General features: G+C 47.3%; 6 protein-coding genes across 7 annotated transcripts; 3 read left to right on the forward strand and 3 right to left on the reverse strand.

Moving 5' to 3' along the window:
* Positions 1-151: 151 nt before the first annotated feature.
* Positions 152-2537, reverse strand: PV09_08553. 2 transcript variants are annotated; one of them, XM_016362475.1, is made up of 3 exons: positions 1787-2537; positions 1610-1660; positions 152-1547 (listed from the first exon to the last, which is right to left on the reverse strand). In XM_016362475.1, exons 1-3 carry the CDS (start codon positions 2220-2222, stop codon positions 322-324), a joined length of 1713 nt encoding a protein of 570 aa, XP_016209760.1. In that variant the 5' UTR covers positions 2223-2537; the 3' UTR covers positions 152-321. The 2 variants fall into 2 exon arrangements, with proteins under 2 accessions (XP_016209760.1, XP_016209759.1); XM_016362474.1 differs by having other exon boundaries at positions 1610-2537.
* On the forward strand, positions 2434-5154 carry PV09_08554 (uncharacterized protein). The gene is made up of 2 exons (XM_016362476.1): positions 2434-2721; positions 2815-5154. Exon 2 carries the CDS (start codon positions 3207-3209, stop codon positions 4803-4805), a length of 1599 nt encoding a protein of 532 aa, XP_016209761.1. The 5' UTR covers positions 2434-2721; positions 2815-3206; the 3' UTR covers positions 4806-5154.
* A 127-nt stretch (positions 5155-5281) lies between these two features.
* On the forward strand, positions 5282-7411 carry PV09_08555 (uncharacterized protein). Its single transcript, XM_016362477.1, has 3 exons — positions 5282-5595; positions 5730-6916; positions 6973-7411. The coding sequence occupies exons 1-3, from the start codon at positions 5481-5483 to the stop codon at positions 7360-7362; spliced, it is 1692 nt and encodes a 563-aa protein (XP_016209762.1). The 5' UTR covers positions 5282-5480; the 3' UTR covers positions 7363-7411.
* An 855-nt stretch (positions 7412-8266) lies between these two features.
* On the reverse strand, positions 8267-9042 carry PV09_08556 (uncharacterized protein; the record flags this gene model as incomplete). Its single annotated transcript, XM_016362478.1, has 4 exons — positions 8267-8392; positions 8450-8578; positions 8636-8779; positions 8836-9042. The coding sequence occupies 4 exons, from the start codon at positions 9040-9042 to the stop codon at positions 8267-8269; spliced, it is 606 nt and encodes a 201-aa protein (XP_016209763.1).
* A 3813-nt stretch (positions 9043-12855) lies between these two features.
* On the forward strand, positions 12856-14628 carry PV09_08557 (uncharacterized protein). Its single transcript, XM_016362479.1, has one exon. The coding sequence runs from the start codon at positions 13135-13137 to the stop codon at positions 14488-14490; it is 1356 nt and encodes a 451-aa protein (XP_016209764.1). The 5' UTR covers positions 12856-13134; the 3' UTR covers positions 14491-14628.
* Positions 14629-18666: 4038 nt separating this feature from the next.
* Positions 18667-21957, reverse strand: PV09_08558 (uncharacterized protein; the record flags this gene model as incomplete). Its single annotated transcript, XM_016362480.1, has 4 exons — positions 18667-19107; positions 19161-20844; positions 20892-21634; positions 21691-21957. 4 exons carry the CDS (start codon positions 21955-21957, stop codon positions 18667-18669), a joined length of 3135 nt encoding a protein of 1044 aa, XP_016209765.1.
* Between the last annotated feature and the right edge of the window lie 1364 nt (positions 21958-23321).

Below are 23321 nucleotides of genomic sequence, written 5' to 3' on the forward strand. Positions count from 1 at the left end.
TTGGAGTTGACCGGGGAGATCATTGCAGCTGGCTTATTGTTGCCATTCATGCAATGTGCAGTCATCTGTGTCATCTTAGCAGCACTACGCAAACGACGAAATCACTTGAGTGAAAGATCTGGGGAACAAGTCGAGCGAATCAGCGTAGGCGAGCAAGTATTCGGGAGCACGTCTTAGCGCTGGATTCAATTCATAGATTGAAGGCCCGCAGAAGCCGATTGCCAGCTTTTATCAAGGTCCACAGTAAATCTTTCGTCATTTTGCTTTCGTATATACGTTGAGCCGAATATTGACATGGTAGCCAAAATCACCCCTTTAACTCTAATCCACATCATCCTCCCAACTCTCCCGCGATGTGTGGAAGCTTTGAGCTGCACTGTCTTCGCTGGGTCTTCCACTATTCTCATTTGACGGCGGAACATTCAACGTCGCGTTGTTCATCTTTTCGCTCAAGTCGTCCATGTCACCAGCCTTCAGCTCGCCAAGCCTGTCGTATATAGATCTTGCACGGACGTATGGATCCAATTGCCAATAGTTCCTTCTTAGTCTTGCAGCGATTTCATCTCGCTTCTTGCGCAGGGCATCTGCATCTACAGCCGGTGTGATGGCAGTGCCCGAGGGCGACATGTTGATCCAATCCAAGACCGTTTGCTCATATTCCTTTGCAAGCTCTGCACGTTCTTGCTGCAGCTTCATCTTAGTGGTTACATCCGCCATAGCTGCATTCTCGTTCGGACTAGGTTCAACATATTTGTATGACCAATCTACGGGCCCACCGAGTTCTTTAATGATGCTGTTGTAATCTATAAACTCCTGCACGTCTTTCAGATTGTTGGTGAAATGTATCTTGCTTGCTACGACTGGGTCAAGCCATCCCCTGATAATCTTCCACACGGTGTTGAAAATCCAGGGAGCATTGTGCACGAGCACAACACCTAGTGATTCGGGATAGTTTGCTTCGAAACACTTAATCATGAACTTCACCGGCGCGTAGTCCATGTTCGCCATGCCGAAATCGGTCATGTCAAAAACAACAGTTGCTGTATCAACTGGCGGCCTTAGAAACATTCGTGCCGTCTCGATTGTGTACACTGTGAAACGTTCGATGCTCTCTTCGCATTCTTGACCAGGCTTATGTAACCGGACTCGCACGTAGCATATCGGCCTGCCTTCCTTGTCTCTGCCGTGCAGAAATGATTTGCCCATCCGTATCTGGGACATAAAGTCTTCGCACTCTTTTGCTTTTTGACCAGTCTGAGTTTTGGAGCATTCTAACATTCCTGCTTCCCCGTTTGGCATGATATCTGAATCGACGTGGGATTCCGCAAGTCGCCAATGCAAGGCAGAGATAGCCATGACAAGCGCCGCATTAACATCCCATTTTCGCGCTCGAAGAAAGCGAAGCAGCAGAGCATCGGGGTGGTCATGTTTGACCATGTTCCAGAAGGCGTCATGAATTTCTTCGGGTGTTGACTCGGCTAAAGCAGCCTTGAACGCAGTAGCAGTGCCGTGTTTGTCATCTTTCAAACCATCCGCTATGCTATGCACTATCACCACCAAGGTCTTAGCCAAAAAACAGCGGCCCAGAGTAGTCTGCGGACGGACTTACCAGATCCAGACGTTGCATCAACTGATGGCTCACTTCTGGCAGGCTCTTGGGCTTCTTTGTCTTCAGCATTGTCCTTTTTCTTCTTGAGAAAGCTGAGACGGCTTTTCTTCTTCTTCTCCGCGGGGCTACTTGATGACGACGCCGTCCTTGATAGAGCAGGAGACGGTGAACTCTTACCGTTTGGCGTCTGTGTTAACGGCACCAGAACACCGGAGACCTGAAGAGTAAGGCGCCACAATTCCCGCAACTTGGCCTCCTCCTCTGGAGTCAACGTCCCTGGCCTACCCCGAGGTAGTTGCACGGGCATATTGTTGTCGCCCGCAACCTGAATCAGATCTGTGAGATCTTGCGTCGCCTTGGCCGAAGCCGTGAACGTCTTGTACACGCCCACTCCAGAGGTCACAGTTGCACCTATGGCGAGGAGAAATACAATCGACGTCCAATTGATTGTACTCTTGCTAAAGGGGCGGCGAAGAGGACGACTTGAAGTCTGACGTATGTGCGTGTTTTGCGGGTCGCAACGCAAGGAATGGCGCGGAACAGCAAGGTAGACTCGACGCACGGAGACGGCTGCAGAAAGGTTCGAACCGCGGAGGAGAAGGCGTAGCGACATGTAAAGGATGCGGAAGACGCGTCCTCGAAAGCGAAGGTCGCGAAAGACAAGGGCAATCAGCGATTGTGATCCACGCCGGAGGTGCGCGGTACATCGAGCTCTCGTAACTTGGCTTCGGCCAGCTCGCGAACTACTTGGCACGAGCAACAGTCGTCATTGGGCTCAGACGGGCATGACGCGTGCTCCAAGAGTGAAAAATCGCACGTCCTAAGGCGAACTTATATACCACATTCGAGGACTGTCCTTGGGACAAGACGTAGCAGGCAGAATCGACACAGTCAAGCTCTCGCTGCTCGCAAACACGCTGGAGGATCGACGTAGGGATGCGATGACGCAGGACCAAAGCGGCGGTCTTGATCGGTCACGTTTCCAGGTGGTTATGAATTTGTTAACTTACTGTAATTATCCTCAACTGTTGGTAAAATATCTCAGGAATAGAACACGCTCCTGGGCCTGGAAAGTACAATCTACCGCGTCCGGCCCTGCGCTTGCTCCTGCTGTGCGTCAAGAGCGACTACACTCTACCCTGCCCAGGCTTTTCCCGTCACGCCCATGCTTCGGAAGGCGCGACCACCACTAAAAACCTCAACAGCCTCCACTACAACTACATCTTCCGAGTCCGCTTATCGATCATCCACCGTCCGTCGCAACGGCGTATAGCACGCGGTATACGACACGAGATAGGCGGCACTCGACGTTCAACAAGCTGGCGCACACGGACTCGCCGTGTTACCTTCGATCGAACCTGGGGTTGGCTTTGCATTCGGGATAGCGCGGCCACATATTTCACAACTCACAAGGACGAAAGGGGAGTCGATCAGTAGCCTGACAAAGTACTTGTTTCATTCGTCGTGTGGCTCCTTGTCTGTTAATTGGAAGAGATACACAAAGACTGCAACCTCACGAGCAACTCGCTTGAATGCGTATGTTCAACCTCATGCCGACACGCGCCTAGCCACTGTCTCCGCCAACGCTCTTGCCCTTATGAAAACTCGTCCCAACATGGGTAATTCGTATGCGCCACTTGCGAACAGCCCGTCGAGCGGCACTCCCAAAACCGTGAATACAATCACAAATCTTAGAAGGTGGTCTTGTTCGGACAATGACCAGCTCCCACCCACCACCCAGATCAAGACCATCCATGTGTATGACTTCGACAACACTCTCTTCGCCAGTCCTCTGCCGAATAGGCAAGTCTGGGATGGCGCATCGCTTGGTCAGCTTATGGCCGAAGACAAATTCGCTAATGGAGGCTGGTGGCACGATCCTACCTTCCTCTCCGCCACCGGAGAAGGCGTTGAAAGGGAGGAGCCTCGCGCATGGAGCGGGTGGTGGAACGAGCAGGTTGCGAACCTGTGCGAGCTGTCCATGCAGCAAAAGGACGCCCTGAGCATTCTACTGACCGGCCGTGGTGAAAACAAGTTCGCCGATTTGATTAAGCGAATGGTCAAAAGCAGAGGCTTAGCCTTTCACATGATATGTCTGAAGCCACAAGTGACGCCTAACAATCGTCGTGTGGTAGACACTATGAGTTTCAAACAGGAACTTCTACGCGACGTCATTTTTACGTACAACGAGGCAGAGGAAATACGGATATACGAGGATCGCCCACCACATGTTGGCGAATTTAGAAGATGGTTGCAAGAGTTGAATGAGAACTTGGCCTCAAATCCAAACGCGAGACGTAAGCCTATACAATTCGAGGTCGTCGAAGTGGCTATGGAGGCGACAAACCTTGACCCGGTGAAGGAGGTCAGTGAAGTCCAGCGCATAATCAATGAGCACAATCTGCTCTACAAGGCCGGAAAACTAGATCGACGCGCCCAGCCCCTTCAGATCAAGTCAGTTGTGTTTAACACGGGCTATTTGCTGAAGGCAGCTGATACAAAGAAACTTATCGAGGAGTTTATCCCGCCAGAAGTGCGAAGTATGCGTGGCATTAAAATTCATGCTGATGCAATACCTATCGCCATGGCTAGCGCTCCAAACCACATTCTCAATGCAGTCGGCGGGATCGGAAACAAGGTACGTTTCAATATCACTGCACAGGGGCAGCTTGAGGACCGGCTGTGGGCCGTTCGTGTAGAGCCTACGAATCCGCGGGAAAAGATACACACGCTGAACCATCCACCCTCAATTGTTTTGGCACTCAAGGATGCGCGCACGAAGGATGTCAACAGCATTCAGAAATGGACGGCGATCCCACCCCACCAGTGCCTGCAGATTGAAACAATGGTTGGCGAGAAGACTATGCTGAGTATTGTACCGGAAATTCCAACACCGCAGCACCGTCAGAAACGTCCACGGGACGATCATCGGGAGCATGATATTGGCGTAGGCAATGTTTCATCACAGACCAACGTTAGAGGAGGAGGTTTATCATCAAGCTATCGCGGTGGTAACCAGGGAAGGGGTCGAGGAAGGGACCGCAGTGATCGAGGCCGTGGCAACAAGCCTGGGCGTGGCAATGGACGTGCTGGACGTGGTGGGAGCTACCGTTCCGGTGCTGCAGGCTATACAGACTATGACGCAGGTGGAGGAAGACGTGATCAAGCTGGAAGTGACTTCTTTAATGCCTATTGAGAGTACTGGGGGGTGTCCAGCGGGCCTGAAAAGATGCCCGTTTCTATTCAGGGATGCACCTGTTTGTGTTCTCAATAGTTCTCAAGCCCACAGGATGTCATTTGGGTGAACGAGCCGCTGGAGGGAGTGCACAGCACTAGTATGGTCTGGCCGCAGCTATGCAATTCGAACTTGTTGTTCCTTGGCTGCTCAGCTTAGAAAGGAGTAGACGAGCGATGGCCGTATGCATTTGTTGTCAAATGACTCTGCGATTTATAGTGACTTCTGACACGAGATTTGGCCGGAAGCAGGGTTTTAATGGTTCAGCGTCCTAGGCGCTTTGTGGCATATTTAATCATTTTCATATTTGCATGTATCTCTATTTTTGTTGTCTTGCCTGATTACTGAGAGCGATTCCAAACAGGGGTCGTTTTCGTGATTGGAGGCCTCCCGAGACTGCAGGCGAAATAGAACTGCCTTAGCGTGCAAGTACATGGCCGGAAGCCCATCCTCACAGACAGTCGAGCAAGGCGGCTACGGAGCGTTCTGATGCTCGTTTGTAACGCCTAAGCGCATGCCTGTCGTCTCGATTTCCAAGTCAACTTCCTCTCTGCGTTAGACCACTAGTAGTCGTCCGTTGTGGTCGGCGACGCCAACCTGTCGGCCCCTTCGCTTCACTTCACAGCGACCACCAAAATGTCCGATTCAACGCCCAGAGGTCCGACCTCAGCGACACTGGCCTCTCCAAAACTCGTCAAGCAGAAGCCAAACCCTGCTTTGGGCAGCCAAGTTAGCGTCGCATTCGGCTGCGGTAAGTAGACCACTGATTACTTCGCCATACGCCCATATCAACTCGGAGGATTTGATGCTTTCCAAGCAACATTCATTCTAAGTATATAGTGGATAGTGGCGATGAGATACGCTGACAGCAGTGCTTGTTGACAGAACACGCTCACGCATTCCACAAGTCGTCGCCGCAAGCATGGAAAACGCTGTGTAGCCAGTACAACTCCGTTCTCAAATCACTCAACATGTCATCGCCGGCCAAATCACAGACGGTCCGACTGAGCAAAGAAAGCACTCGCCCGTCGCTACGACCGTCATATTTATGCCTACAGTGTCCCAATATCTTCACGGAGGATGGTATGAAACCCCACTTTGAGGGACCGAAAGCGCATAGTCTGTTTGTTGAAAGTAGGAGTGGCTACGTGTTCTGCAATAATTGTGAGGACTTTATCTACGACCCGTACCTGGAGCAACTGAGAGTAAGATCGAAGTATCCCCGAGTCAAGAAGAGGAAGTTCGATGACTACGCTGGAATCGAATCTAGCCCTCTTGTTGCTGGCAATTCTGCGTTTGTGCCCTGTAGGGCAATTGGATTGAGAGGTCTATACAATATGGGTAACACGTGTTTCATGTCAGTCGTTATACAGAGTCTGCTACATAATCCGTTTATCAAGAGCTGGTACTTGAGTGAGGGTCACAAAAGCCAGGATTGCGAGAGGGATGCGTGTACTTCCTGTGCCATGGACGAGATATTCAGTGAATTTTGGTCCAGTGAGAAGACAGAAGGTTATGGTGCTGTTCCGATGTTACTGAGCAGCTGGAAGGCCAGTGAGCAACTCGCTGGGTACCAGCAACAAGACGCCCATGAATACATGCAGTTCATCCTGAACTCCCTGCATTCTACGCACAAGCCCGGAATAGCTGAGGGAGAGGCTGGAGATGTTGATGACGAACTCCATGATAACACCGATACTGATTGCGACTGTGTTATCCATAAGACATTTTACGGTAAGCTGCAAAGCACGGTTACATGCAACGAATGCAAGAACAAGACCACAGCGTTGGATCCATTCATGGACCTTTCACTAGATCTCAAGCTTCAGGCCAAAAAACGCAAGAAGGACAAAAATGCACAGACGAACGGCGAGACGAAAGATGAGATCGTGGTCGCTGGTGGTGGCATCAGTGATGATGTTATGAGGCTAGAAGAATGTTTGGCAAGATTTACCGGAGAAGAAAAGCTGGCAAAGGAGGATTACAGATGCGTTAAATGCGACAGACAGAGAGATGCGGTGAAACAGTTGAGTATTCGAAAATGTCCTCCCGTCCTGACGATACACTTGAAAGTACGTGCCAGACAACATGCAATGAAGTATTCTGCTGCTGACAATCACGTCAAAAGCGCTTTTCGCACTCGAAAGACAAACCGACCAAGGTCGATCTTTCTGTTTCCTTTCCGATGGAACTTGACATGGTGCCCTATACGGCATGGCATCAGAAGAATGCGATCAATGGCCACTCGTCGGTACCAACTAATCACTCTACAGCGAATGGAGATGTCGCCAATGGAGAAAGCAGCAGTGCAAACAGTAAACTGAATGCAGAAGCGACATACCTTCTTTCAGCTGTCATCGTACACAAAGGCGACATCAACTCGGGACATTATGTAAGTTATGCAAGGGAAGGAAAAGACTGGTTTCTTTTTGATGATTCAAAGGTTGTTCTTGTCGGAGATAGTGAGGTGTTAGGCGCAGAGGCCTATCTTTTGGTCTACGTTATGGCGAAGGTGTAGGAAATGTTAAGCACTATAATGACCCAATGAACAATGTGGCCATAGTAAATCTTGATCTTCGATTCCTTTTCGGTCTACTACTGGACCACCTGCAGCGTCACCTAGTACTTACAGTTGAGTTTCCTACTGGTTACAAATTAGATGGCAGAACCACAGCCTTTCTAGGTATGATTTTTGTCGATCGTTCATTATTCTTCCAGGCCACACTCGAATAACGTGGTAAAGTTGTATGTCCAATGGTTTGTTGGTATGTGCTGGGACATGGGAATGAATTACAACTTTGCACAGAAAGTGGCCTCGCTTACCACCCATTCGCTAATGCAAGTCATGATCATGCTCCAATGCAGCACAGTAAAAGCTAGTCAGGATTTTAACAGACAGCGATACTCATCCAGTCACTCATGAAGTGTAGTTCTATGGTCGAACCTGTTTTTCGTTTGAAGGGCTTCGCCTGTTGCACCCTCGAGGTTTTTGATACCGCTGAAATACCTGATACTTTTCACATTGGGATAAACATCACACAACGAATCAAGAGATCATCACATCCGCCCACTCTCTCGTGGTTGGTGAATAAAAAATGATGCAGTAAAGATGGGAAATGAAACTTTATCTAGAGAGCGTCGCTTATTTTTCTAGTCATATGTCTGGGCTAAAAAGACCGTCCACATTCCAATACCTTCAGGCCTTATCTAATTTCCTTGGGAAAGTAGATACGAGTTGCCGATAACTTTCCTTTCCTAGGAAGAAAGAGCGACACTTCGCCTAGGCAGTCGCGCATATGTGTTTGTTAACTTTCTTTAAGGTTTTAAAGGTCCCCGCCAATGTATAACTTCACACGACAAATCATGTCGCTTTCTCTCCCCTAATTTTTGAGCAATGCAGGTTACAAAGCCCATTTGGCGATTTAACCGCTGGCAGTGGCAGAAATGGTAATCTTGATGTTTGAGAGAGCGGATGCAATGCTAGACACGGCACTAGAAATACTGCTGCTAGCTGATCCGAGGACGGTACCGAGAGAGCCGAGAATGCCCTTATATCGACCGTTAGATTTGCAATGTGTTGGGAAGATGTTAGTGCCGGTTCTTACATTGAGTGTCTGAAGACCGCCGGTGACCAAACCCTTAACGGTAGTAAGGGCAAGGCCGTTGAGTGACAGCAACTGAGTGACAGCAGACGAAGTCAGAGCACTAGCAAACTGCTGGAGTTGTCCAGAAATCTAGATTGTGATGAATTAGGATTCTTCCCACAGACGCTGCAGCAGAACAATTCTTACCGTGTTGACCTGGCTGACAATGGTGTTGACATCTGAAGCGAGAGCTTGACCAGCAGTGAGGAGCTTAGTTGCTAACGCTGCAGCAACGGCAGTGCCGACTGCTAAAATCTGATTAACCACATTCGCGACAGCGGATACCACAGCCTATTATCATTGTTAGAGTAAGCCGAGACCATATAAGAAGTTTAACAAGTCCTCACGCTGGCGTCTGTAATGGCACCGCTCTGAACACCGTTTAGCGTAGACAAAGCATTGCTGAGCGCCGTGCTCAAGCTCGACAATGCATTGATAATGGGAGTAACGTCGAGCGTAATCGCTCGCTTGTCTTCATTAGCTGGAGCCGCAAAGGCAACCACAGCAAGAACGAGGGCGATGGCAGCGATGACACGAAAGTTGCAGCGGGCCATTGTGTGAATGACTGGAAAGCTAACTCTTTCAGAATGAAGATCTTTCGATTTGTATCTTATGAAGGGAAGTACAAGTAAGACTGTCTGAAAGCGGATGTCGGAGTGATGATTTGTGAGAACTGAGGACAACCAGCAGATATTTATACCCTTCATCATGTCAAGATTGCCGAACGCATTCCATTTCTTTGGCTGTGGCAACTGATCGAACAGAGCTGAGTCCAGAATCAAGTCGCTGTCTAGATATTGGAAGGAGCTCTTGGGTCTGATTCGAACTGGATGTGGCGCCGGAGCAGAAGTATGGGACGGCTCGCTTATGTCGCATATCGCTTGGAGCACCATTTGGGCCTCAATCTGGACGAAGTAGGCAACTGTCTTTATCGCTGTTGCCAGGGGAATTCCTCACTGACTGTACACGATAGCTGGCGACACGAAGGAAACCTAAAGAAACAGATTTGAACAGTCTACATCTCCTTGAGGAGCAGATCGCGACTCATCGTCATGATACAAAGGTAGGCTTACAACAACTAGATCGAGGAATCCATGGGCACTTGACATCTGGAATTCATGGAGCGACCTGATCTGGAGCTTCGGGGACCCTTGACTGACAAGTTCTTACTAGACTCTAGAATGCAAGATATGGATTATTCACGTCATCGATGGGACTCAATTATTCTGGTGTCACAGCCAGGGAGATGCGGATGCTCTAGTCGCATCAGAACTCCACCAAATACAATTTTGATCTCAGTGTGCAGGGTCCCCTGCGATATCTTGGCTCTTGCTTCCCTGAATTAAGTTCCGAAGTCGAGATCGACTCTTATGTCTGCCCGTTCCCCATTGTGGTACGGTCAGTCTTGGCTGAGTACCATCATGGCAACGTCGCAGTCGGCTGCTGTTGGTTAAAAACGCCAAATGAAGTAAGTTATTCGTCGCGAGCCGCCATTTGCCAAGTGCGCTTAGATCTCCAGGAGTCACAAATATGCTACGATATGCTACGGAGGAAGAGGTTGCCTCTTCACTCAGCAAAATCGGGTTCGTCGGTCAAGCAGCGTGACGTTCCACCGATGACGATGAATTTAAGCTTTCCAGCTGCTCCGCGGCCGAGACGAGGCTCCACATCAACGGATAAGAATAGTCTAAGCCAGATTGGGCCTTTGAGATTCTTGATCAGTCTTAGTGTTTCGGATATCGATCCAGATCCACTTCTATTTCGGGTTCTCAGGAAAAGCAAACCAAGTGAAATTGGTGCCGATGGAAAACCGGCGCATAGGTCCTGCGCTTCCATATCGACTTGAGATTTTTTCGCCTTGCGGCAACATCGACCATTTCCAATGCTTGGTCTAGATGATCTGCGGCTTCGAGGCGCATCTCGATGATTAGCACACCTGATCACGAACAATCTTGAAGCCGATCGCCGCATCAGGCTTGCCTACAGCTCTAGCGCGCCGTTCCAACTTCGCCGTTCTCCCCACAACGCCCACCGACTAGGTCGGAACATGCTCCGAAAGGGAGCTATATACTAGTCTTCCGGGCGCCCAAAATGTAAGTGCCACCTTAAAGCTCAGCGATGAGAGATGGGATCGTGGATCGACCTTCTCCAGTTTCTTCATCATGGAGCCTGCTCAGATACACTAATACCTGCAGCTTGCATAAGTATACGGAATTGTAGCCGCCTTTGGTCCCATTGAAAATCGCTTGGATACACTAACAATAAACAACCACAAAGGCACGTTATAGCTTGACGCATGAATTTCGTCCGCCGGTCTAGAAAATCGTGTAACACAATTGTCAAAGGCATTGCCAGCTCACTTGCATACGTGCACCTGCAGGGAGCTCAGGTGGCGATGCTATTCCGTGAATGATGACGGCTTAACAAGGCAAGTGTCTTATGCAATTTTGAGCGTCGCCTGACCTTCACCAAGCCAATAACTGGAACCTAAGCAGTCTCGTACTTGCGTTCTATTTGGAATGAATGGCTATGTCTTGGATTGATGATGACACGTCGCCAGTCATCTAGTATCTTCATCGATCCGTGTCTGATGAAGTACAATTTCCTTCCAAATAGACATAATGATGCTGATGAGTAGAGCGAACTCAACTGAAAATCCTCCGTCAAAAGGAGCAGAATCTTAATAAAGAAAATGACGGCACACATTCGTTTTCGTTACTGTGATCTGTGATTTTGACATCATCTTGTAAGCAACCTTAGGAACTAAAATTTTAAGCACTTAGCATGTGGTGAAGTTATCGAATCAGCGTACACTGGGATATCGTAAATAAGAACGTGTCGCAAATTTCTTGCCTGTGATGTAGTCCAAGATGTTGTCAAGTGGGGACGCACCTAAGCGATCCCATATCCGAGCTGGATGTACTGCGTGGAAATTTTCCAACTTCCTAGAGTCCTAAGTGAACTTAACAGTTGTTCGCCGAAGATTTTTCTTTGGCATTCATGTCACATAGATCCTTAGCAGGAATGAAGAAGGAAGGAAATCTCACGGCTCCCAACGTGAATAGTACTGTTGCGCTGACTATGGTACGCAGGTTTAGGAATTGGGGTAAATTGCTATCGTTTCCCGTCGCTTATCCGGTTCTAGATTTATAGAACTAGCCCTGGATAGTTGAGTGTTTGGACTTCACCCCCCCTTACCCTTTTTTTTGTTGATCAATTAGGATACTTAGAGGGTAGAAGCCCATATCCAGGAGAAATGATCAACAGCTTGAGCTGATTTGATTCGTCTGGCATGTGTGAAAAATCGAATTGAGAAAAGTGCCTGCAGGTTATGAGAAGCGTCTTGTAAAGACAGATAACCTTTGGCTGAGAAACGCACAGCGTAGCCAAATATTTTGCGTTAGGACAAGAATGAAATGAGATAACAGCCTTGGCATCGGGTTGGCATTGAAAACACCTGGTGTCGGGATTGTGTTCTGTTGGATCGAATATGATCAAAGTTGTAAACTCCTGGTTGCCCTTTTACGAATTGTGATGCTTTTTATGCAGCACTGTATTGCGTATGCAAAACAGTTGAAAAACGCTACTTTGCGCATAGCAGCCAGTATCCATGCCTTGCAATATCTCCTAGCCCACTGTGCAACGGGGGACGTCCACAACGTATTCAAGTTGTCGTCAAGGATTTAAGTTGGAAAACATAGAACGAAGCACCAATGTCAATCTCATCGACGCTAATGATTGATGTGAGATTTGTTTCTATGCCTTTTATGAATCTGTGGTAAACAATTCCACGTGTCAAATATTGTTACACTCACAAGCAGAACCCAGATTCACTATGAGGACGGGACAATAACTCGTGAGCACAGTACTTTGGTGCATATCGAAGTACGCCATTGGTGCATATTCGAACGATGCACTATATTCATCGACAGGATGATGGGGATCCATCTCAGCCACTGTGGTCGAAAGCATTCCAAAAGCCAGCCACATTGCTTCTCTGGAATCCTCCGGAACCAACCATCAAATCGCGTGCTGCACTAGGCAACGAACAAGATGCAACAGGTGTTAGAGCGTCAGCGTAGCTGCAAATTCGTCGTCGATGTTGGGTGCTGTCACGTGAAAAAGTGCTCCTTCATCATTCGAGCCTGTGGCAGATTTGGCGCGGACGAGATTTAACTCGCAGTGTCAATCAAGAGCAACGTGGTGAACTTCTTTCTCACATTGCAAAACGCCTCAATTCAACCGTCGAAAATCGATCGTGTGTTTTGATTGGGTGAGTGAATCGACATCGGCAAGCGGCGATCTTCGGCAATGTCCAACTCCCTCTCAGATTCTAAGCTGGTTGGGTCGATTGTGGCGACTCTTATGGCGACAACAATTCAGGCACTTTTGCCGGCCGCCAAGTCTTTGCTGCATCGACGGTTTTCATTGCCTAGGATAACTTAAAGTGTGTCAGTAGCCTCGGCACGAGCTTTAGCGACGCGCCCCTCATCTGCGACGCGACAATCTCCAGGAGGGAGGGGCCATGACTTCAAACTATGAATACTTTTTAAGAAGTCCATCAGGTGGCCAAGGAAAACGTATCTTCAGTCAGAACGATTTGATCCATCTGTTAACGCCGAACCAGTTTCTCCAGTTGTGACACAATGAATTTTGAGCTTCCTTCTGACGTCAAGAAGTTCCTTGCCGATATTGACGACTTCATTGAGAAAAAGATTCTTCCTCTACAACACAAAGGCGATAACAATCGGTTTTTTGACCATCGCCGAGAGTTTGCGAGAACAGACTTGAACAATGGCGGACTACCGAGCGAAGAGTGGGGGAATCTCTTGAAAGAGGCTCGGCGGCTGGCCGACGAAGCGGGCTTCTACCGCTTTGCTTACCCCAAGGAGCATGGAGGCTCCGAACACCCAGACTTGAATCTCTACATGTGTGCTGTGCGATACCACCTAGCTTCGCATCCTGTATATGGAGGCGGCCTTAGTCTTGCCAATGACCTCCAAACTGAGCATAGTGTGGTTGCAAATACTCCCATCAGCCTTATGTTTCAACATTGGGGAACTCAAGCTCAGAAGGACAAGTACATTCCGGCTATGCTCCGAGGAGAATTTCGTTCAACATTCGGCCTGACTGAAATTTTCCACGGTTCGGATGCTACTCATATGGATACGACGGCCACTCCGATTACGCTACCGAATGGTGAGCCTGGTTACGAAATCAATGGTAACAAAAAGTGGCAAAGTGGTATGCACCACGCTACCCATTGTCTTGTATTTGCTCGAACGTCGGGAAAGAAAGGTTCACCCAAAGGCATCACAGCTTTCATCGTTCCCCGAGACGCACCAGGCGTTACTGTAGACTCATTCCAATGGACGCTAAACATGCCGACCGACCACGCAACAGTCATTTTCGATAAAGTTAAAGTCCCTGCATCAGAAATATTGGGTCCCTTAGACAATGGCTTGAGTATTGCTCAAACATTTACACATGAGAACCGTATACGTCAAGCAAGCTCAAGTTGCGGTGCAGCGAGGTATTGTATCGACAGAAGTGTCGAGTATGCTAACAAGAGGACCGTATTTGGCAAAGCCCTATCCACCAATCAGGCTATCCAATGGCCCCTTGTGAAATTGGCGACGCAGGAGGAAATGTTGAGACTGTTGATTTTCCGGACTGCTGTTGAGATGGATCAGGTCCAGCAAAGATGTTCTAAAACGGGCGAAAGACCATGGGTTGCAATTGAGAGAGAACTTGGCCACAAGATTGGTATGTGTAACTGGTATGCAAATCATTTGGTGTGCAAAGCCGCAGATAGAGCTATCCAAATCCATGGCGGAAACGGATACTCTCGCCACTATCCATTCGAACATATTTGGAGACATTTTAGGCGATACAGAATTACAGAAGGGAGTGAGGAAGTACAAATTCGCAAAGTTGGAGCGTATCTATTTGGGTTCAAGAGCACAGGGCTTGAGGAGAAAAAGACTGTATCGAAACTCTAAAATTTGTTTCCATTTTGTCACACTTACATATTTTGCGGTCGATAATTTTTTACGTAGCTAGGTTCCTAGGCCATTTGGAACTGAAAACGAATTTGTAGCGATTCTGATAATCCGTAATGGAGTAAAGTCTTTTATTCTTGCGACCGAAGAAATGGGCATGTATGATACAACTGACATCCCCATTATTCTCAATATTACCATTCTCTCAGTTCTCCGTCTGGCCCGTAGAACACTGGACTTCGCCATGCATTGCAGTCTTTCGCAGCCATTCTTACTTGGTCTTCATCAACCTCGATCCCTAACCCTGAGCCGTTCATGAGGTCGACCATCCCGTCCCTCACAGTCCAGACGTCCGGATTCTTTATGTAGCTTGTTATGTCCGCACCTCCAACATTGTAATGTATTCCAAGACTCATCTCCTGAATTGCAAAATTCGAACACGTGGCGTCTACTTGCATGTTCGCTGCCAACGCTATAGGTCCCAATGGACAATGCGGGGCTAAGGCGACATCGTAGGCCTCAGCCATACGAGCGATACGTACGATCTCGGATATCCCTCCAACATGACATATATCCGGTTGCAATATATCCACTGATCCAGATTCCAGGAAGGGTTTCACATCCCATCTACTATGAAGACGCTCGCCGAGCGCAATAGGAGTGCTTGTTAATCGTGACAGCTGATTTATACCCTCCGCATGTTCTGAGAGCAGTGGCTCTTCGATGAAGAGGGGACGCTCTGGCTCAAGTAGCTTTACTAGTTGCCGTGCCATAGGTTTGTGTACACGTCCGTGAAAGTCGATGCCCACATCTAGGCCAAGCCTTTGAACCGTTTTTACGCGCTCGAGACAATCCTCAAGGCTGTTAGGGGAGTCTAGCCAGCCTAAGTCCCCGGTTGCGTTCATCTTAACGGCTTGAAATCCTTGTTTGATCCTTGATTTGCTTTTTCATTGTTATTAGCAGCCTATTTATACGATGGCGAATCTGACCTACGCTTGTGCACCCACGTCATCTGGACGGTCTCCTCCAACCCACGCGTACACACGAATTTTGTTTCTTACTTTACCGCCGAGGAGTTGGTAAATTGGGACCCCGAATTTCCTTGCTGTGTATCGTCAGACATTGGATGCTAGGCTGAAATACGCAAGGAATGGCAAAGGCACCTTTTAGATCCCAAAGAGCAATATCTATGCCCGAAAGAGCGCTCATGAGAACAGGGCCTCCTCTATAAAACCCCATGCGATAACCATGCTGCCAAATGTACTCAATGTCGCTGTTTTAACGTGTTAGCTCATACTATCATCGTCGTATTAAAGCAAGGACTTAACTCACTCTGCTTCTAATCCAGTGAATCGATTTCGAAAAGCATCTAGACATCCCTCTACAGCTTCAGTATGACCTTCCAATGATGACTCTCCCCATCCAAAATTTTGATCCTCATCCGTTACCTTAACGAAAAGCCAACGGGGCTGTACTCGAAAATACTCAATGTTGCTGATTCGCATTGTAAGATACCAACGTTATTTCAGCATTTTCTCTTGGGCGCCATTTGAGATATGTATATTCTGTCAGTATTGGGCGAACTGATCCATCTCTCGTCAATTGGTACGGAAACATTGATTCGGATAAGCTAAGAGGCTAATGCGGTTTTCCGACAGTACCGGAGATCTTGGACGACAATTTCCCAGACTGGAGAAACACTCGTGCAGAAAGACCCAAAGCTAGTTTAGGTCTAGAAGCGGCTGACTTCAACACTTAGAACTACTAAGTCTTATTACAACGCACGCAATTCCAATTTTCGACTCATATAAAGTCACCTCCATTCTGTATACACAGACAACTGATATATAGAGATAAGTGACAGTGCGTTAAATGAGGAAGCGGAATCCGCGATCAACAGCCTCACCAGGCAAGCCATGTTCTTCAACCGCATGCTTACGTTGCTCGTCTGTTCCATCGCGCTCGTATTGGATGCCATTATCGATCTTTTTGTTTAAGTGTACGAGGACGAAGCGTAGCACAGTTGCAAATAGAATGGCCCATAGCGATGTAATGGCGTTTACGATCATGGGCACCACGTAACGAGGAGCATAACTATCTGTGTCCAAATGAGTTGCGGAGAAAACACGCATTTCTTCGAAGCTGCATACCTTGATACATGAAAGGAGAATAAATTTGGCATACATTTGACAATGCGTTGATTCCAGCGAGAGCCGCGGCCCGTTTGGCTGGAGGACGGGGAATAATATTAGAAATCCAAGCAAGCGCAACGACGTAACCCGAGTAGTTGGCTCCAATCATGATACACATTGCAGTATAGCGAGCAGCGAACTTTGTTGTAGATGCTGCAATGACGAAACTTGCGACCGCGAGAATTGACGGTAGAGCCACATGGAAATATCGTTCACGAGTCCTGTCGGCATGCCAGGCGCCGACTAGAATTGCAACGACACCGATCACCTAAGAGCGTTATTTTCTGTCTTAGCTGGCGATTAAGCCAATACTTACATATGGAGGCGCGGTAAGAAGAAGAGTAACGACTTTGTTGTACCCGAGACCGTCAACTACGGTAGGAAACATAGTTGTCACAGTGCCCGAAGATGTGAAGCCATAAATGCAAGCAAGCAGGAGCCATGCTTTGGGGTCCTTTACTGCAAGTTTCGCGCCGTATAAAAAAGTCTGCTCTTCTGAGTTGGTCCAATCATCTTCGCCAATGTCTTCCTCGAGCCGCCATACAGCCATCTCTCTTTCTAAAGGACTTAACCAGCTAGTTGTGCGCGGGAAATTCGGTATGATGAAGAATGCTATGAATGCTATGAAGATTGTAATGGCACCCTCGATGATGAAAAGCCATCGCCAAGCACCAAGGCCTCTTACGCCTTCCATGTTAGCGGTGATGCCAGCCGCAATTAAGCCGGAAAAGGCACCAGATATCAAGGCACCCGAGTATAAAATCGCTGTTCTGAGGACAAGTTCCTGTCTGGTGTACCAGGCGGATAAAAAATAAAGACAACCGGGCTGGTGATAATATTAGTAATGATTTCTTAAACGTGAGGCAAAATACGAACGAAATATGCCGCCTCGACGAAGCCTAAGAAGAAACGACAGGCGATAAGCCCACTGAATGACTGGACTGCACCTGTCGACGTGGAAATGACACCCCATATAATCATACAGGTCGGTAAGTAAATAGCAGGTTTGCCAAGCTTATTCAAAAGCAGATTTGACGGGACTAACTCATACTTTAGACGCTGAAATTCACTGATTGAATTTTGACGATGCTTACCTTGCATCAGAAGGTATCCAACAAAGAGAATACTCAATGCCAACTGATACTCATTATGTTTCAGTTTTAATTCCTTTCCCATTCCCGCAATATTCGCAGCTGCGATATTGTTGCGATCTAGATAATTCATGATGTACATAAGTAGCATCATTGGTAGGAGCCGAATATCTATTTTCTTTTTGACATTTTCGTACAAATTTTTTCGCTCTTCGTCAGACAATGCAGCCACCATAGGTGGCATGGCAATGTGGGTTCTGGTTGTGGAGAGATGCTTGAGGGTAACCTCTTCAAGCTGCAACGGGCTGACTTTGTCTGCCATGACTTCAACAGGACAACAACTCAATAGATATCTAATGAGAATAATTATGATAAAGCTATTGTTTCCCTGAGAGCGATGCATTAAATATGATAGAATATATACGATCTTCCCCAGAGCTGTGGGGTAATTTCTCCAGACCTACCCCGGATAACGTCCATCTATCCACTCGGAAAAGTATGTCACGTGCTCACTAATCAAGATGACCTGTCGACTTGAACACTCGAACTGTCAAAGTTCAAGCCACTATAAGGCGGGGAAGAAAGTTAAACTTGCATACCCGACTTTTAAATTCAGTTTAAAACCTCTAGTTCGACAGGAATTAACTCAATTGGGTCCACCGGTCTTAACGCCATGTATTCGGATAAGAATTTGTTCTCATCCCACAAGAACAACGAAGCGGGCTAAATTTCCGGATCATTTTCGGATACATGCCTTGGTTCTGTAATTCATGTCTTCATTATGTAGTCAGATTGAGAGTGGAATTTACTCTTGGAAAGAAAGATCGGGCACTTGATTGAGCAAATCGTCACAGCGTTCAAAAAGCTATTTAAATGTAGAACTGAAATTCTTATCATGCCCAATCAAATGCTCTCCAACGTGCCACAATCTTTTCTATCAACCCACTGCCTATCACATCGTAGCCACCACGAATTGTAGGGCTCATTGTCTCTGTCTTTTGGGTCTCAAAAACAAGTCCTCTTCTACCTGGTCGGTCATTGTCGTACTTCTCAGCGAAGAAGTCCAACAATTTGATGGTCGGATTTATTACAGGATCAGGGTTACTCTCACGTAACTTTTGTACCCAATCGCGCTGCTTAACAATTTCGAATTGAAGACCGGATGATCTCAAAGCCGGCAGAAGATCTTTAGTCCAGTGGAAAGATCTCGGATTTTGGACATGGAAAACTACCCTTGGATCATACAGATCCCTTTCCGTGATCGTCTTACCACTGAGACCAGTGATGTCGAGGATTATGCGTGCCGTTAGATCTACGGGTAACCAGTTTGGAGTCTATAGAAGTATCAGTTGGTAAGAACTAATATCTCGGGCTGGTTCATTCTTACCTCGTCAAGATCTGGCAGAGCTCCCATGGTGACGGCACTTCGAATCATGAGGGGTATCGCCTCTGTCGCATTCCAGATGCCGTTTTCGATATCTCCAATTATTTGCCCAATCCGCAGAATTTTGGCAATCATCCCAGTGCTCTCCGCTGCTGCTTGGACAATTCTCTCAGCTACCAGTTTTGAACGAGCATAACCCATGTTTTGCGCGTGATGTAAGTCAGGGATTGGAGCTTCTGCAATTTTAGCTGGTAGAGGTGTGCCGGCAGCGACGGAAATAGAGGAGCAAAAATAGAAGCGTGCTGGATTTTGCCTCTTTACCGAAAGGCATAGTTTGATCAGATTAGAGACACCTTTGATGTGCTGTTGTTCGAATGTCGAGACCCCCAAATTGAAGTTTACAGCCCAAGCACTATGAATTACTTCCGTTAATGATTCTTTTAGTCTTTCTAGAACAGAAGCTGGTAGCCCAAGGTTTTCTTTGCTGAGATCCGCAGGTAGTGCCACTATCTTGTCGCTACACTGAAAAGGAACAAGGCCTTTTTTGCTCAACGTTGTGAGAACTCGATCCATCGCTACTGAAGTACTCGATGCTCTCACTGGACAATATATAGCCGTGACATTTTCCATACGGCACAAAAGTGCCAAAAGATGGGCACCTAAAGATCCAGTTGAGCCGGTTAGGAGGACAACGCGAGGTGTTTTTGGGGCGTGTTTCTCGAAGTGAGAATACTTTGTGATAAGTTTCTGCATGATTTCGATTTCACCTTCTTTTTTCTGTTCAATTCCATTCCTTAAGAAGAGCAAGTGGGCTGCCAAAGCACGCGTATTGGGATGCTCATATATGACATTGGCGCCAATGTGTGACCTTCCAACATCAATTTCGCGCTTTATTAAAGCTTGAACTGTTATAGCCTGAAGGCTGTCGATACCAGCATTGAAGAAATCGTCATCAGGTGCTAGTATCTTCTGAGTCTTGTCTTTGAACGCAGCCAGTATGAAATCTTCCAACTCTTTTTGATCCAATTGCAGCTTGCGTCCACTGGGCTTGAAAGTTTCTCCCTCAAAGCGCCTGTAGACATCCTGTATTAGAGAGGAAAATTGTCGGTATGAGGCAGCTCGAATGATGGTTCCCTTGTCTGTAGCTGGATAATTGACATTAGATGGCAGTATCTCGACCATTTCCCTAGTAATCTGACCGAAAGCTTCAGCCTTGCTGTTTGCGGCGGCGATGGTAGGCCAGATGGCATCCAAAAATTGAGATTTCGTCATAGCTACCGCCTTCTCACTTGGAATAACAAAGAGTCCTGGAAGAGCCTTTCCAACTCCGAACAGCAGTGCTTCTTTAATCAACGGATCTTTGCGGAGCCTGTTCTCGAAAGGGATGGGCAAAACCTTTTCTCCATTTACTAATGTAATTCGGTCGTCGTTACGAGAAACATATTTCCACGCATTAGGTATGGTTTTGTGGGGAGTGAACAAATCGCTTGTATAGAACGAGTTTGGGGGATTGTCGGAGTTGCTCGCTACTTTCGATTTCCAGCCGTCTAGCACTACAAGCTCGAATATATTATCTTCGATGGGCTTGAAATGTAAATAACGACTAGCATTCTCAACAGGGCGCACATAATTCCAGGCTGTGTCGCCCTCAGGACGGAAAGAGGTCATTAGCTGCCCCATCTCAGTGCTGTCATGTTGTTAGAGTCGAATTGATGAAGGCAGAACATAACTTACGATCCATAGTGGGAAACAAGATATACACCATTGGAAACTAACTTGTCGCCGATGTCATCTGGGCAGCTGCTACCTCCGAACATGACTAATTTACATTGAGCAAGCAAGTTCGTTCCCCGATGGTCTTCAGCCAAGAGTTTGAGAGCATAGGGAACACCGTGAAAGCTTCCAGGTCGTACTGCCTCGAGTGTTTGAATTAAGTTCGATGCAGTTAGGGGTAAGTTAGCGTTATAGAGGGCCACGGGAGTGCAGGTACAGACTGCGCGAAAGAAGGTTGACAGCCCGTGGTTATGATAGAGTGGTAGAGTCACAAGTGCACGGTGGCCATTGCCTCCAGTGTAGTTCATAAGACAGGCTCGGTGAGACTGAAAGATTGGCTTTGGAAGCCCGGTGGATCCTGAGGAATGTATAATAAAAGCTGTTCTCTCGCTGATTGAATGTGGCTCGGGTGGAAGCTGATCGACAGCTTCAGGCACTAGATCGCATTCATCTCTTGTAGGAAGTTCCACAACATTCATCGGTCGGGCCCTGACAATCTCCTCACCAATTTTAGACATTGACTTGGACACGATGATATCGTGACAATTTGTTTTGTCAAGGAGGTTCAAATATGCCTCCGTAGCTAGGCGATTGGACAGCAACAAAATCGTACATCGTAGGCGTATGAGAGTGAAAACGGCTACTATGTAGTCAAAATTGGATGGTGCAAGGAGAGCAACTACTTTATCGACATCAGGATCGGTCTGTAATTATAGGTTAGCTTTGTAGAACCTAAAGGTAGTGAATCATGGTGCCGCACATGTGCTTTAATGTTCCTAGATATGAAGATAGTTGAAGCTTTCTTTGCAAGTCGATGCACTTGTGCTGGGGTATAAAAGATATAGTCTGAAGCACTTGAGGGAGATGATGGATACCCTATGAGAGGAGCATCTGGGTTAGATTCGACTAGAGAGAACAAAAGTCCGCTCAGAGAACGTGGAGTCTCATGTGCCCTTTTCGCGGAAACCAGAGCAACTTGAGTTTGTGCTAGTGGCCCGACAGCTTCATTTACTTCTGTTTCTATCATCTTGTCATATGAAGGAGAAGAATTGACGGCAGTAGAAAGCTAATCAGAATAATATGAAACCAGGACGTGGACAGACGATATAGCGTTCCTACGCTTTAAAATCGAAACTGAGAGCTAAATCTTGCCCAAGGCCTTATCGGGGAAGCGCCACCGGCAATAAGTACCGAAGTGAGAACTTCTCCAGATCATATCCATCTCGCGTCACTTACAGTGCAGTTGTCAGTATTAGGTTGAACGTTTTCTTGTTGAGGTCTCGGAACGGAAAAGTGGGTTGTGGGGATAGATCATTCGGATAACCACCCACTTTTCCTTTAAGTTATCCGCACCTCCGTTCTACCAATCACGTCTTCATTAATAGACTTAAAATGCGGGGAAGAAAGAGCCACGAACCTTTTTCCGAGTTTATATCTGGATTTCCAAACATTCTGCTAGAATCCTAGGAAAAGCCGAAATTATGGTCTCTTCGCCCAGTGCTACATCTCGTCGCGCCAACAAAGAGCGGGTACGTGCCACACGAGCCTGTGATAGATGCAAACTGTATGTTATAGCGCCCCACGCGAGATATTCTTCATCCCCGGGCCCCCCTTCCTCCCTTTTTAATCATTTCCCTTATTCTCTATTTGTAACTGATATTCCTGTCATGTAGTAAAAAAGCACGCTGCTCAGGTCAGCAACCCTGCGTAGCTTGCTCCGCTCAGAATCTGAATTGCCAGTATAACGCCAGCTATCGCAGGGGAAAATTGCCAGAGATTCCGACCGCTGGAGCTTCTCAAGCTTCAGTGATCAATAGAGGCGGCTCGACTGCAATAGCCATATCAAACACGTCAGAAGCCAATGCAGTTAACTCGGAGCAAGTGCCACACACATATCGTGAGGAAATCGAAGATGCTATCGAAGAGGAAGAGACATCGATCCTTCCACAAGGCAGTGTTCGTATGCAGATGATGCCACATTGGAGTAGTGGCCGGAATGAAGAGCAAACACGGGCTGAGCTCGAACCACACTACATAGGCCCTTCGTCTGGTTTGTCATTTCTACTTCGCGCTCAGTTGAGATTACAGAATACTCTTAAAAGCTCAAAAGAAACATCAATATTCACTTTTGGAGATTCACCATTCCCAGAAGTCGATCGTAACTTTCTTGAGCTGCCTTCTTTTGAAGAGGCACAATCTTTGTTAGCTACATACTTTGACTTCGCATTTCCTACCCATCGATTCCTGCATAGACCAAGTGTTGAAAGTTGGCTTTTTGAGTTCTATAAAAATCGTAAAAGGCACAATCTGATCCCTGGCACCCGAGAACGCTACGCCACTGTTCTCATGGCACTTTCACAAGCCAAGATGTATGTTCCTTACAAGCTGTCT

The sequence above is a fragment of the Verruconis gallopava genome (genome assembly GCF_000836295.1).
Source record: "Verruconis gallopava strain CBS 43764 unplaced genomic scaffold supercont1.42, whole genome shotgun sequence".
NCBI classification, from domain to species: domain Eukaryota; kingdom Fungi; phylum Ascomycota; class Dothideomycetes; order Venturiales; family Sympoventuriaceae; genus Verruconis; species Verruconis gallopava.